Source organism: Triturus cristatus, chromosome 3_2 (assembly GCF_964204655.1).
Source record: "Triturus cristatus chromosome 3_2, aTriCri1.1, whole genome shotgun sequence".
Lineage (NCBI taxonomy): Eukaryota > Metazoa > Chordata > Amphibia > Caudata > Salamandridae > Triturus > Triturus cristatus.
Window position 1 is genome coordinate 575,588,874 of NC_140584.1, and position 12,935 is coordinate 575,601,808.

Genomic DNA, 12,935 nt, shown 5'->3' on the forward strand with positions numbered 1-12,935 from the left:
TTTGGTGGTGATTGGTAACATGGGCCTAAAGTGGCAATCAGATGCTATCATATACGTAGGTATCTGGCTTGGTAAAGACCGTAAACACTCCAAATGCATTAATGATCACAAAACCCATACCAAAATAAAAGACTTACTTAACACATGATCCCCCCCCAAAATATCACCTGGTGGGGTCAGGTGGATACAGTTAAAATGATGGTGGCACCTCTGCTTAACGTTATTACCAGTATGCTTCCGGAATGTATTTTCCCCTCCTTTTTCAAATTGGTAGATAATTATACATCTGAATTTATTAAGGAAGGGCAAGAAAGCAAGAATTTCCATTGATGAGGAGTAAATCCTCTGGAGATATAAACCTCCCTGACTACCCATGATATCAACAAGCATTCACTGCCTCTAAGGGATCCTGGTGGTTTCAGGAGCACAAGAACAGTCCCCCTCCCTCCCTGGCTTACTATAGAGACTTGGTTAACATGCCCTTACCTCTCAGCATCACACACTCTATACACAACTTAGCCAGACTCCCTTTTGGACATTCAAGACCTACAATAATGAATACAATCTCAGCCCTTCTAATGCTTGATAAGTGGCTAGACCATCAAAAACCTGGGTCAACTATGTTCTCTCAATGGCACAATCGTAGGATTAAATTGGAGGGAAAGACAGCATTCTGGGAGTTGTGGGCAAAGAATGGTATTAACTCTACGAGGGATTTAGGCACCCATTCACACCCTATTCCGTTTTGACCCCTCCACCTGACATACAAGTTATCGAACATTGACTTTTGTAAATTACTGAGATTGAAAAGCGCAGTTGGTAAATTGAAGCCACCATACCCATCTGATCTACCCAGTTTGCTAGGTAACTTAAAGAGAAAGGGTCACTCTGCATCACCCATATATAAACTTCTAGAATCACCCAAGAGATATTTGCTGAGATCATTTACTCAGAAATGGAAAACCTACACACTTCTTGCTAAACACAAACATCCCAGACACCGCATGGAAAAAACAAATCTGGCAATACCCGCCTTTCTGCAAATATCACACCGGCCCTAGCGCAATCCAGATTCTGGTCCATTCATAAAACATACTGTACTCAACTGAGACTACATTGGATTGCCTTAAGTACATCAGATGCTTGCTGGTGATGTGGGGAGGCGGTGGGAGACTTAAGGCATATGTTTTTCACATGTAGCATGGCACGTCCATTCTAGACTACGATACGGTCATAGACTCACAAGAGAACAGGAGAAGCCTTCGAAACCGATTTCTTGATATTTGCCTTGGGCTTGCACGCATATCTTTAGTAAGCAGATCTTACTGAACAGACCTAAATGCTGATTGACCTTCTACTGTCCCTGGGCACTAAGATGATACTTTCAGATTGGAAATTAACCTCAGTGAGCTCCTTTGAAACAATTGGTGGATTTTACTGTGCTCCGTCACAGGTGCTGATAACATCTTATACGCAAAACTGCACAGTGATTCCAGTTCCAGATGCCTTTGGGACTCCTTTGATAATATCTACAGACAAGAATACTACCAAAGATGCTCTTTTGAACTATAGGTTCCTACATATATTGTGCAATTGTTGCTTACTGTAATCTACTGCTTCTACCAAGGTCATCAAATATGTTTGCTGGTGATCCTGTCGGATTGCCATAGTGTAGCCTCTTCTTTTCTCTCTTCTACTATCTTCTTCCCCTCCGCTTTTTGGAGCGTTTCTTTTCTTTCCCTTTAATTTCTCAATTTTTCAACAATATGATTTATAGATACCATTGTATGCTTCTGCTATATAGTAATAGTCACCTCGGTGCCACAGAGATCAGTATCTCGTCTGCCTATTAGGTATGTACTCTGGCCCTTTACCAGAGTACTTGCTTAAACCAGTTATATACAGTCGAGTTGTGATCGGACTGTATGATTTTCCAAGGCTATATATAATTGTGGTCTTTTCAAGTTTTCCATCCATTTTATGTATTGTTAACAGAAGTGTAATGTGGATTCTGTATCATGGCTTTGTTTAATAAAAAACAAATGTCTGAAAACAAAAGAACGCAGAAACGCCAGATAAAGTGCTTTTCAGTCACAGTGAGAATCAAGGGATACACACAGAGGTGATTGTCCCACTGGTAGGCCCTGTATGGCTAGGTTGTATATGCAGGTCAGCTTTATGGGAAAATGGATGGGCATAAATGGGTGGGTGAGCACTTCAGTTTGAGAGTGGGGGGGGGGGGGGGGGGGGGGGGGGGGGGTTTATAGTTATCTGAACTAACTATAACGGGTGAATTTCATTGGTTTTTTACGAGTGAAATGTCCACCTAACTATAACCTGTGTGAAACCTATGGTTCTTTAAGTGAATTTGCAAGGTTTTTAAAATGCTAATTCCTAACTATAACGTGTGTGAAACCTGTGGTTTTTTAAGTGAATTTGTACGGTTTTTTAAATGCTATGTTTTTGTTTTTTTCAAGGTTTTTCACCGTGCATGCACCGTGCACTGCGCGCACCGTGCGCGCGCTTTGGGCGCACCGTGCGCGCACTCCGCAATTTTTTTCAAAAATAATAAAATGTTTTTTTCACCCTTGGGGTTCCTTCTGTGACCCCCTGACAAACGCTAGGGAGTCAGGAACTCTCTTCCCTGCCCCCTTTTCAAGTTTTCCACCTTTTTTCCACCTTTCCTTTCAGTGCGACAAACAAAATGGCGGCCGACACTTCCAGATTTCGACCGATTCGAATGTTTACTGACATCTATCAACCAATCAGAATTTCGCTCGCGCACGGCACGGTGCGCGCGAATAGATATTTATATGCTTTTAAATGCTATTTTCTCAGGAAATACTGAACAGATTGACACCAGACCTGCAAAAGGCACTTCCCTGACCTGAGGACTATCTCTCTGCCAAATTTCAAGTAATTCTGTTCAGCCGTTCGGGCTGTACCTTCGACTAAAGGTCCTATGGAAAAATGCATGGGGAAAACACGTTTTGGGACCCCCCTTTTTTCCTCGGCCCCCCCTTGACGAATCACCCCGAGACTTTCAGGGTAGGAGCTGAGCGGAGCGCCCCATTAGTTTTGAAAATTTCGCGAGGATTCGTCAACCGGCGCCAAGGTTATTCAAAATAGAATTTTCAGATTTCCTATGGAAACACGGTCCTAACTATAACTATCTACTAGCGACCGCCAGTAGATTATATATATATATATATTATTTTTTTTACTTAAAAGAAATTACAGACTTGGTTGTCTGCTGACCATTGCAAGTCGTTATCTTTGTGATGGGAACACTCATAACGAGCTGCAAATTGCAACCCAACTAATGAATATTCATTAGGGTGGTGTGTTCTACAACTAAAATTCCTTATTTGCGACCACCTTTTAAAAATAGATTCTTAGTGCATCTGTCCCTAGGTACTACATTGATCCCTGCCTCCTTTTTAATTAGAATGTTAAGAATAAGCCAATAAGGAACTGGTATCAGTTAAACCTCAATTTATCTCCATCTTCAGGTTCACATCACAAACGCTCATCTTTTCAAACTGAAAGGTGTTACTGCCTGCTCACTAGACTCCTGAAATCTACCCTCATCCAACTCTAGTCCACCCTCCTAACTGAAGTACAATGCAAATCAAATGACGTCACCTCCTACAATCCAATGGTAACCACTTCCATCCAGCATCATGTTCATGTCCATCTGGATCATAGACTAAGCTACTCACACCAATAAACCAGACTTCCCTATTAAAAAATGTGACCACACCCATGTCACACACAGCTACAACAAGAGATTTAAGATCCACTTGGCGAGGAAAGTGAAGACAGAACTTCTACAACCAAATCTGTGAAACAACCCCCCTTTCCTCCGAGACTGCCTTCCCATCTCACTTGTGATATACAGAAAATAAATTAAAACCTCTAGGTCTCTATAATTGCCCCAGCAATCCATCGCCTTATGTTAAATATGTGTGCAATTCTTGGTTTTTGGTACAATTGTAATCCCTAAATTAAGTTTTGTGAATGACAGACCATTGCTTTAGCAACCTGTAATGTCTCTTCTATGTAAAATTACCCCATCTAAACTTTGTATCAAGGTACACACAAATACCACCAATAAAAGTAAATTTAGGGAGGACTGCAGGGAATTCCACTCCTTCTTACAGTTGGAGATCTTGAAATGTTGTTAGTTCTGATACGGTGGTGAAGAGAGTGAAAGTCTAGTATTGACTTTATGATCACATAGTGCTTTATTTAAGGGAAGGAAATAAGAGATAAACTCGTTACCTCCTTTCTCTAAACTCTTCTAAAAGAAGCTGCAAACAGTTTTGTTTGACATGTAACTGTTTGGATTTAAGTCTGGACAGTTTTCTTGCAAGTTCCATTCAGTATAACTATTCGACGATCTGTAGAACCCACTAGTCTGAAGGCATTCCATCACAACCAGCATCCCTACTTATAATGCAGACAAGCTCCCCCTCGCTGGTGATTCTTGGCACTCCTGTAGTTCAAACAATTTAAAAAACAAACAAAAAATAAGTTGGTCTTTTCCATCCATGCACCCATGATGTAGATCAACATCCCTAATCGCCACACCACTGCTCCAATTTAGTAAAGAGTTGAAGACTCAACTCCTTACAGAACACCTCATCACCGTGAATTAACTGTCCACAACCCAGCTTCCTTTCCTATTACTCGTACACTTTATGCTTGTTTTTGGCGATGTACAGCACTCAGCTGCCTTCTGTCTGAGTAACTTGATTTCCAATCCCAAAGAGAGGAAATTATGCACAGACGGTGAATCTTTAGTAGGTCCGCACAACAAAACTGCTTAATCAGTTAATTCTCAGATGTAAAATAAACACTGTGCTCTGGAACAACTTACTTTTTACAATTGGCCTTCGGGGGTCACTCATTTGAGGGGATGTACTGCTCACTGAGGTGCTGGAGTATGCACTACTGGTGCTGGGACCATCATAAGATCTTGGTTCTTCTGTATAGCTTTCTTCAGGGGGAGCAATGGTGCTACGCACAAGGGTGAAGGGTGCTGGCTTTATCCTACGGCGGAAAAAAGATGGTGAGAAAAAAAATAAATTGAGGAAAAAAAGTGTATGAGAACAAGCTAAAAATGAGAGATTATACATTCATTAGAGGGGATAAATATGTGAGGTGCTACAGAAAAAGGGCAGCGCGTGTTACAGGTGGATAAGAAGGGGGCTCAAGACATGCACCATCACCAGAGCTGCCAAAATACAAAAGCTTAGGATTGAGACAGAATGCAGCATCTCGTCTCACACCTGATCTTATCCTTGACAACAGCCCCTCCTGTTCCAAACTTTTCTTGTCTTCTCCGCACGTCTCGTGGGGGCTTTGCTTCCACATTGACAAATGCCATTTTGGCCTGGCGTCCTGCGTGAACAAATAATAGCATTTATGAACCTGTGACTTCTCCTAACATTCTGCAGATGGCTCATAATATCCCACCAGTCTGAAAACCGTGGGGCAGAAGGTCACCTTAATGCAACTCTGGAGCTGCATATTGTCTTGAGTGCTTATCTAGCTCAAGAGAGGGTAATATGGAGGAAGAAGAGAGCGGGGGAGTGTCAGGGATGTTCCCTATACAAGAACCCATTCCATCCAATCTCAGTTTCGACTCACTATTGTAATCATGCCAGGTCTCCCAAAGAAGGAGATTTGCGAGGGAACTTCCGAAACAGGAAGGTTGCAGCAAGGTCCCAAAGAGGAAGTCATAGCACAGTCCAACTGAAGAAATCGTGCCATTCCCATCCCCCAAAAGAGCTTGGTTAGCCTCGCCTCCCCTACAGACAGACCTGTGTCAGGCTCCTCAAAGACAAAGATGTGACAAAGGCCTAAAGCTGAAGCTGTGCCATGGACCCAAAGGAGAAATGGAATCACACCATTCAAAAAAAGCTTCTTGTAAGAGGTGGTGGGAAAGAAATCTACCTCTGAATGGCTGGTTACTCCTTTAATCACATTTGTGCATCACCTCCCCCCTCCAAAACCTTCCCCCTTTTCCTTAGGAATCCAGGCAGATTCAAGATAGGGACCTCATCATTGCTTCCTCACCTTTTGGCCGGTTTGCATGAGCTGAACGAATATTTTGAGTGAGCATGGCCAGCTTCTGCTCCCGCGCATCATGCAGGCGGAGGTACATCTCCCGCCAGGACTCAAACTCTTCAGCCTGCTCCTTCTTGAAGTCTCGCTGACAGTGACCCATCCACAGCTTGTCCGTGTCTTCTATCAGCACCTAAGGTGGAAGAGAACTTCTGTTTTGGACTAAAGGGAGGGATTCAGTACAGTGAGGGGAGAGGAGGTGATCTTGAAAGGAGAGTTAGGCGTGGGGTATAGGAGAAAACACTAGATAAACCAAAAAAGTTGTCTCAAGAAAGAACAGATGGAGGGTGGCGTCAAAGGAAACCTAGGCAATTGAGGGAAGGAAAGGGGGCAAAGAGGGAAGTAGAGTTTGCGGTTTATTTCCCTTCAATAGCCCTGAGCAATAATCCCACAAGTGGGCCTAATGACAAACTGCATTCAGTAAGTTTAGTACAAAGTACAAATACAATTGTATGATTCTCTAACCTATGTGTGCAGGTCTCTACCTCCACCTTTCTATGCGGGATCACCATACATTTTCGCTTAAGCTTTCATAGTAAATGTGAGGGAGATTGGTGGCTTGAAAATGTGGAATATTTCATACAAATGGAAGGGGCTTAGGAAGGAATACGGAGGGGTTAAGAAGCGGTTTAGGGAGGGACAAGCACCCACTCACAAAAGAGTATACCTATCACTATTCACAAGCTGCACTTCTAAATATAATATAGCCAAAAGGTAAGTAAGTCCAGCACCACATATGGCCAGCCACTGGTACGACAACATCCTCCCACAGAAAATAATAGAAGCACGGACTTAAAATAGAACTTCATAGGAAATGTTAAATTAACCTAATTTATTTTTAATTTAAAATTATATATATTTATACTTCCTAGGATCAAAATCTCCAGCCCTTGGTTGAATGAATTGAACGGGCGGCACAAGCAGCAGTTGTCGGTAAGAGACTTTGAAAGGTCTTATATACTTCACAGTCTGCAGTGCGGCGCCCTCAGGCTGCTGGTGCTAGCTATTAAAAGGACCACTAGCTGTTGAAAGGACCAGACCTCCTTTGCAATATTCCTCTCCCAAAAGTCAGCGGCAACCGAAAGGCTTTCAATTTCTTATTTATTCAGCATCACATCTCTGTAATCCTTTCTTAATTTCAACATTTATACACACCCTTCTCATAATGAAGCATTTTGGGAATTGTAGCGGTCATGACATTACTATTGTTAAAAATTCCAAAGCAAAACAAATACAATCAACTATAGTGTAGTATCACATAAGTGAGTTCTCATGAAGGTCCCTCACTCTCAGTGAGGTTGTGTGGTAGTTTTTATGATCAGTTCGTATTGTTCATCGATTTACTCCATTTCTATATTGTGAGATGGCTTGGGTCTCAATTATTGGCCACCACACATTGAGTTAGTCCTCAATCTTTTCCTTCTTAATATCAATGAGTGAGGTATTAGTTATTCATATCAATTTGTGACCTCCTTGTTTTTGGCCAATCTGGGTCCACGTAGTGTAGTGAAGACAGGGTTTTATGTGCACACTTTACTATGTTAGCATAAGCGCTTTAGAAGTTAAACGCCATCTTGCCACTTTGCTGCTTTTGCACACGACACTATAGGTAGTTGTTATTACAAGTAAAACTGCTTGATTTTTCTTCACACGAGAACGGTCTGTTCACATCACTAGACGTGTACCGCGACCTTAGTCTGAACACTGTGTGCAGAAACCGTCAAGGTCAAATAACAATGTATGCTGTTGAATTCAGGTTGATCGGCCCACGCTCTAGACACAACAAGCACACAGCAGCAAATATCTGAAACTCGAGTGCCTTTAATATTGCAGTTGCATGCATGATTCAGACACTTGGAGAAAACCTTTCCCGACACAGAGAGCAGAGCTGATCCTGTGATGTGATTCACCTAAGCTGATCTTTGAGGTATGGGGTTCCCCATTCAAACCTAGAGATCTTCTATTAGTATATAAAACTAGCTTATTAGCCAGGGGAGGTTGGTTCACAAGGTATTATAGGACCGGTTTCCACCATCATTATAATACGATTTCTCCCTTCATTTTCTATGGAAATATAACAATGCTGATGGTTTTATTTCTAATAATTTGTCTGCTTATGTTAGCCAAAGTACTGCACCTTCAGAGCACGTAGCTAAAAATAAACATTTTGAACTTTTTCGTGTCTCCGATTACTCATGTTGTGGACTGATATGAGAACAACAACGAAAAGGTGTTTCTGATTCCCACCATTCCTGAGAGTATTCCAAGTCGCTTGTTCTGGGTTGTCTAATCATTGGTAGCTTCAAAATGATATGGAGCACGAATGAGACACTGATGCTAGTCGGTTAGGGGTTCTGGGTACTGAGGTGAGTTTTTTGGTACACCATAATTCACTGAGGTCCTGGTTTCCTGTGCATAGTTCTGTGCATGAGCAGAATCCCCGCAACATGGCGCACCTAATGCTATGGTCTTATGATTGAGACGCCTTAGTAATGCTTATATTTGTTCACAACACCCTCACTCTTGTTTCCGGTTAACGGGCGCGACGGTTTTAACCTACCAATATAGTTGACTTATAGGTTCATTCAAGCTTGACAGTGAAAAAGGTTTCTTTCTGGGGTCATGGCCGTGCTGTATGATAGAGCAAAATCCAAACAGCTGATTGGGCCAACAGCACACACGGTTCGTATATGGTACGAGGCACATGCCAGGTTAGGTTGGAGAGGGGTTATTACGCAAATGACACCGCTCTGGACGCCTCGGCGTCTTGGACGGCTGAAGAATAGTAAAGGCTTTGATAAATGGGATGTGATAGGCATATCCACGGTGGGGGATCTCTGGAAACAGGGCGCGGTAATACCGTTTGAACACTTGCAGGCCAAGTACAAACTTGCTGTGTCGGAATTATATAGATATATACAGGTGAGACACGCGCTACAGGCAACAATACCCGCAGGTAGCATCCTGGCTGAGGCCACACCCTTGGAGGATAGATTACTAACTGAATATATGCATAAAAGTGCCACCTCATTCACCTATCGTAAGCTTGTGAACAATTTGCCGGACCCTATGGTGGCACTTAAACGGAAATGGGTCGTAGACCTGGGAGAGCTGGATGATGGTGAGTGGCAGGAGGCGCTCTCATCCCCTCGGGAGGTGGCCATACCGGCACGCCTGCGGCTGATACAATTGAAAATACTTCATCGTACTTATTATACTAGAGTGACCCTCTATAAAATAGGAATGGCAGCACACCAATTTTGACTGAGGGACTGTGGGGAGGAGGGCACCTTCTATCACACGATATGGGAATGTCCGAAAATCAGGGCATATTGGATCAAGATAATGAGGACTATGTCACAAACTGTGGCGGAATCAGTGCTTCCAGAGCCGAAACAATGCTTGTTAAACATATGGGAGCCGACTGATCTAACCCACCCAGCGCAGGACTGGGTCACGATGGGAACCGTGGTTGCTAAAAGGAATATTGCACGGAGGTGGGGATCGACCGAGGTACCTACACTGCGAGACTGGTGTAAGGACATGGATGAAGCCATGGTAGCAGAAAGGGCGGTGTATGTGCATCGAGGGTGCCCCCAGAAATGGGCAAGAGTCTGGGGAGATTGGAATAAATTCAAAGGGAATATTTGTGAACCACCAGAATTAGATAATGTACAAAGGTCAGATTAGAGATGTTGGAGGACAGGGGATGGGGGCGGTAGGAGGGACTGTTGTCGGGAGTTCACTGGAGTTGTGTCCACGTAATGCTTTCATACAGATAAAAATGTATTGGTGTGGCCAGGATACCGAGCTTTACAGATCATGTGAATTGTTGATGCCCTATGTTTTTAATAATAATAAAAATAATTTAAAAAAAAAAAAGGTTTCTTTCTGCATTACTGACCCTTTTTGTGCTACGGGTTAATATAGATTGTTTTTCTTCACTGCGTCCTTATGGCTGAAGTTGCTATTGCAGCGCATAGTCGCGCAACTCTCCACCGTCATTTGACGCAATTCGGGGTGCCAGACGGTGGAATGTCTATTATCTTTGTAGTGAGTGCCGATGCATCGTTCCCCTATGAGCTGTTTAACTCTTGGGTTACTTTTCCGGAGGTAAATGCGGATGACAAGACGTTTCACGCATACACTCCTACGGAAGTTCCAGCGAATTACACGCCCTATAGGACGCTGGAAATTCCAATTTCCACTTGGCAGCATCGTATTTGGTTCAATGGCGAACTCCCCCACACCGCAACTCCGGTTCGGTTAGGTCCCTTGTCTATTCCTGGGGCCACTTGCCCAGTCTTGGCCGGGTTCACACCACATCCACGTTATTTGCTGGCCCCGGTGGATTACTTACGTCAACTCCATACCGCCTTGATTGCGGTACATAGGGTTTTAGTGCAATACGTCTCTCGCAATGTCCAGGTGGGGGCACCTGGGGTTGCTGCGCAACCAGCTGGACCAGCCGGGATTACTATTAGTCCAGTCATGGTTAATTCAGTAATGGGCAAGCGCCCCCAGAATAAGAACGATATGCCTTATTGGCTTGCTGAGAAATTTGACCAGCTGGAAGCAGTATTTCTTAATTCTACTCCTGTGGAGAAACACAGGATCCTTACAATTAGTTTGCAGAAAGACTTCGTCCTAGAAGTAACAGATTGTGAGAACTGGGGTAAAGTATTTGCAGCAGTCTACGCAAAGTGCTTCGGCACACCGTCTATGACTGTGTTGCCCTCCATGATCAAGCGTGTTCAGGATGAGCATGGTCCGGAGACGGCGGTCGAGCTGGGAATGAGGCTTGTCGGCGTGTTCGACGTAGTTGCTGATCTCATCCTTGCTAACGTCAAGGGAGATGCGGTTAACTTTCAAGTGTTGAAATCCCTGCGCCTCGTTAACGAAGTCGATAAACCCCGGCAGTTAACGAAAATTATTGCGGAGGCTTATAAGACCATTGGCCGCAATAGTTTGGGTGTTAAGCCTTTTGCTAAAACAACAGCGCAACCGCAAACTCAGACGGTTATGTCTACTAAGGACGACCGTCCAGCTTTTCCTAAACAAAATTGGTAAACTAAGAAACAGGGGGAAGAAGCAACAGAAACAGGGGTCTCGTCCCGCGTCACCAATACCAGTGACTACTGAACGCACATATGAATTGCGCGATCGCACTAGAATTAGGTCTCCTGATAGATTTCAGGTCCCTGAACAACGTTCTCCTCGTTCTTCACAGGAAACATCGGTCTGTCTCACAGTCCGGTGGAGGTGAACGTGGCAAAGGTCGGGATGCCCCACAAGGACATGAGCAGTCCCACCCAGCTGATGGTGAAGGCAAGCAGGACGAAGTTGCACGTCAATGACTTCCATTTCAGAAAAAGAAAGTTGCTGCACTAACAGCGAGGTATGCCACAGATAGTGAGAACACAGCTTCGGAACCTGACTTGGGCACGAACGCTGCTAGACAGCGCAGCGGAGGTGACAATAGTGCAGCAAGCACTGCGTCCATATCTGAAGGCGACAGCAACTGACACATTTATTACTGTAGAAACTGCTGACACTAGAGTGGCTCCCCTGACAGACTATATGACATAGTCCTTGTAATTGAAGGTGACATACAGCGTACCATAAAAGGGATTTTTTGGGAAAATCTGACCTCTACATATGACATCTTGTTAGCAGAGGCAGACTGGCCCTCGGCTTTCGTTTTGGCCGCTCCTAGAGGGGAGGAGGTAATCCTTCCATCTTTCGCGCACACAGTGCCGAAGGAGCAAGCTCAGAACTTTGCAGAAGAGTGGGCACAGGTGCTTGCTCCAGCATTGTACCGTACTCAGGTTGGGTGGGACAAATTATCACCAAGCCATGAGATTCCTTTACGGTCTATGCCACAGCCACAACTCCAACCCCAATATCCCATGCCGCGAGGCTAGATCTCACGTCGCAGAAATCCTTGAACAATTGGAATATCAAGGTGTAATTGAAACTTGTGTGTCACTCATTTTGTAACCAAACCTGTTGTGTCGTACCGCCTAGTTTTGGATTATCGGCATTTGAACTCTCATTGTCGAACGTGCGAGGTACAAAACACCCAGAGTTCTGCCCTCGTTGATAGTCTCGTGAGAAAAAGGTTTAAAACCATACTTGACATCTCCAATGGCTTTTACAGCCATAACCTGTCCTCTATTAGTAGTCAATGGACAGCCTTTACTCCTGGTGGCAAACAAACAGTTTAAAAGATTAGCCATGGGCTACAAAACCAGTCCTGGAGTCTTTGCCGCACGTGTAGTCTCTCTGTTGGAGAGCATTGACCCTGATGCGTACTTGTATGTTGATATTTATCTCACAGACGGCGAATTATGGCCACATCTGTGTCGCGTTGATCGCATCATTGTTATGTTTGCGGACTTCGGTTACAAATTTAACATTGCAGAATCATACATTGCAGAGTATACAGTGTTTTTGAGCTATGAACTCAACAACGTAGGTCGAGGTTTAGCACCTCATTTCCTGGAGAAATGCGCATGTTTGCGCGCTCCCACAACTCTGGAAAAACTACAATCTTTGCTGGGTTTTTTGAATTTCGGGCGTACTTACATTCCCGATTATGCCCAGCGTGTCAAGCCGCTATATGCCTTGGTACAACCGACTTTTTCCAAATCGAGCTGGCTGCCAGAACATTCAGCTATCCTGCAATCTTTGCAGGCTGATCTTCTTGCTTCTAAATACTTATTGACGCCTTGATAACCACACTAACCACGTAATAAGAATTGTGCCTGGTGCAGTGGGTTTCATGTACTTAACGTTTAATG

The 12,935-nt window shown here is 43.9% G+C and overlaps 1 protein-coding gene across 2 annotated transcripts in view; it reads right to left on the reverse strand.

Annotated features, from left to right (window-relative positions):
• ELOA (elongin A) overlaps positions 1-12,935 on the reverse strand; it is a 239,872-nt gene that overhangs the window by 80,718 nt on the left and 146,219 nt on the right. For both annotated transcript variants that reach the window (XM_085648317.1, XM_085648318.1), the window contains exons 8-10: positions 6,085-6,265; positions 5,295-5,406; positions 4,883-5,055 (exon numbers count right to left, since the gene is read on the reverse strand). In XM_085648317.1, the coding sequence (XP_085504443.1) occupies positions 4,883-5,055; positions 5,295-5,406; positions 6,085-6,265 (466 nt within the window). The remainder of the gene's footprint in view (positions 1-4,882; positions 5,056-5,294; positions 5,407-6,084; positions 6,266-12,935) is intronic.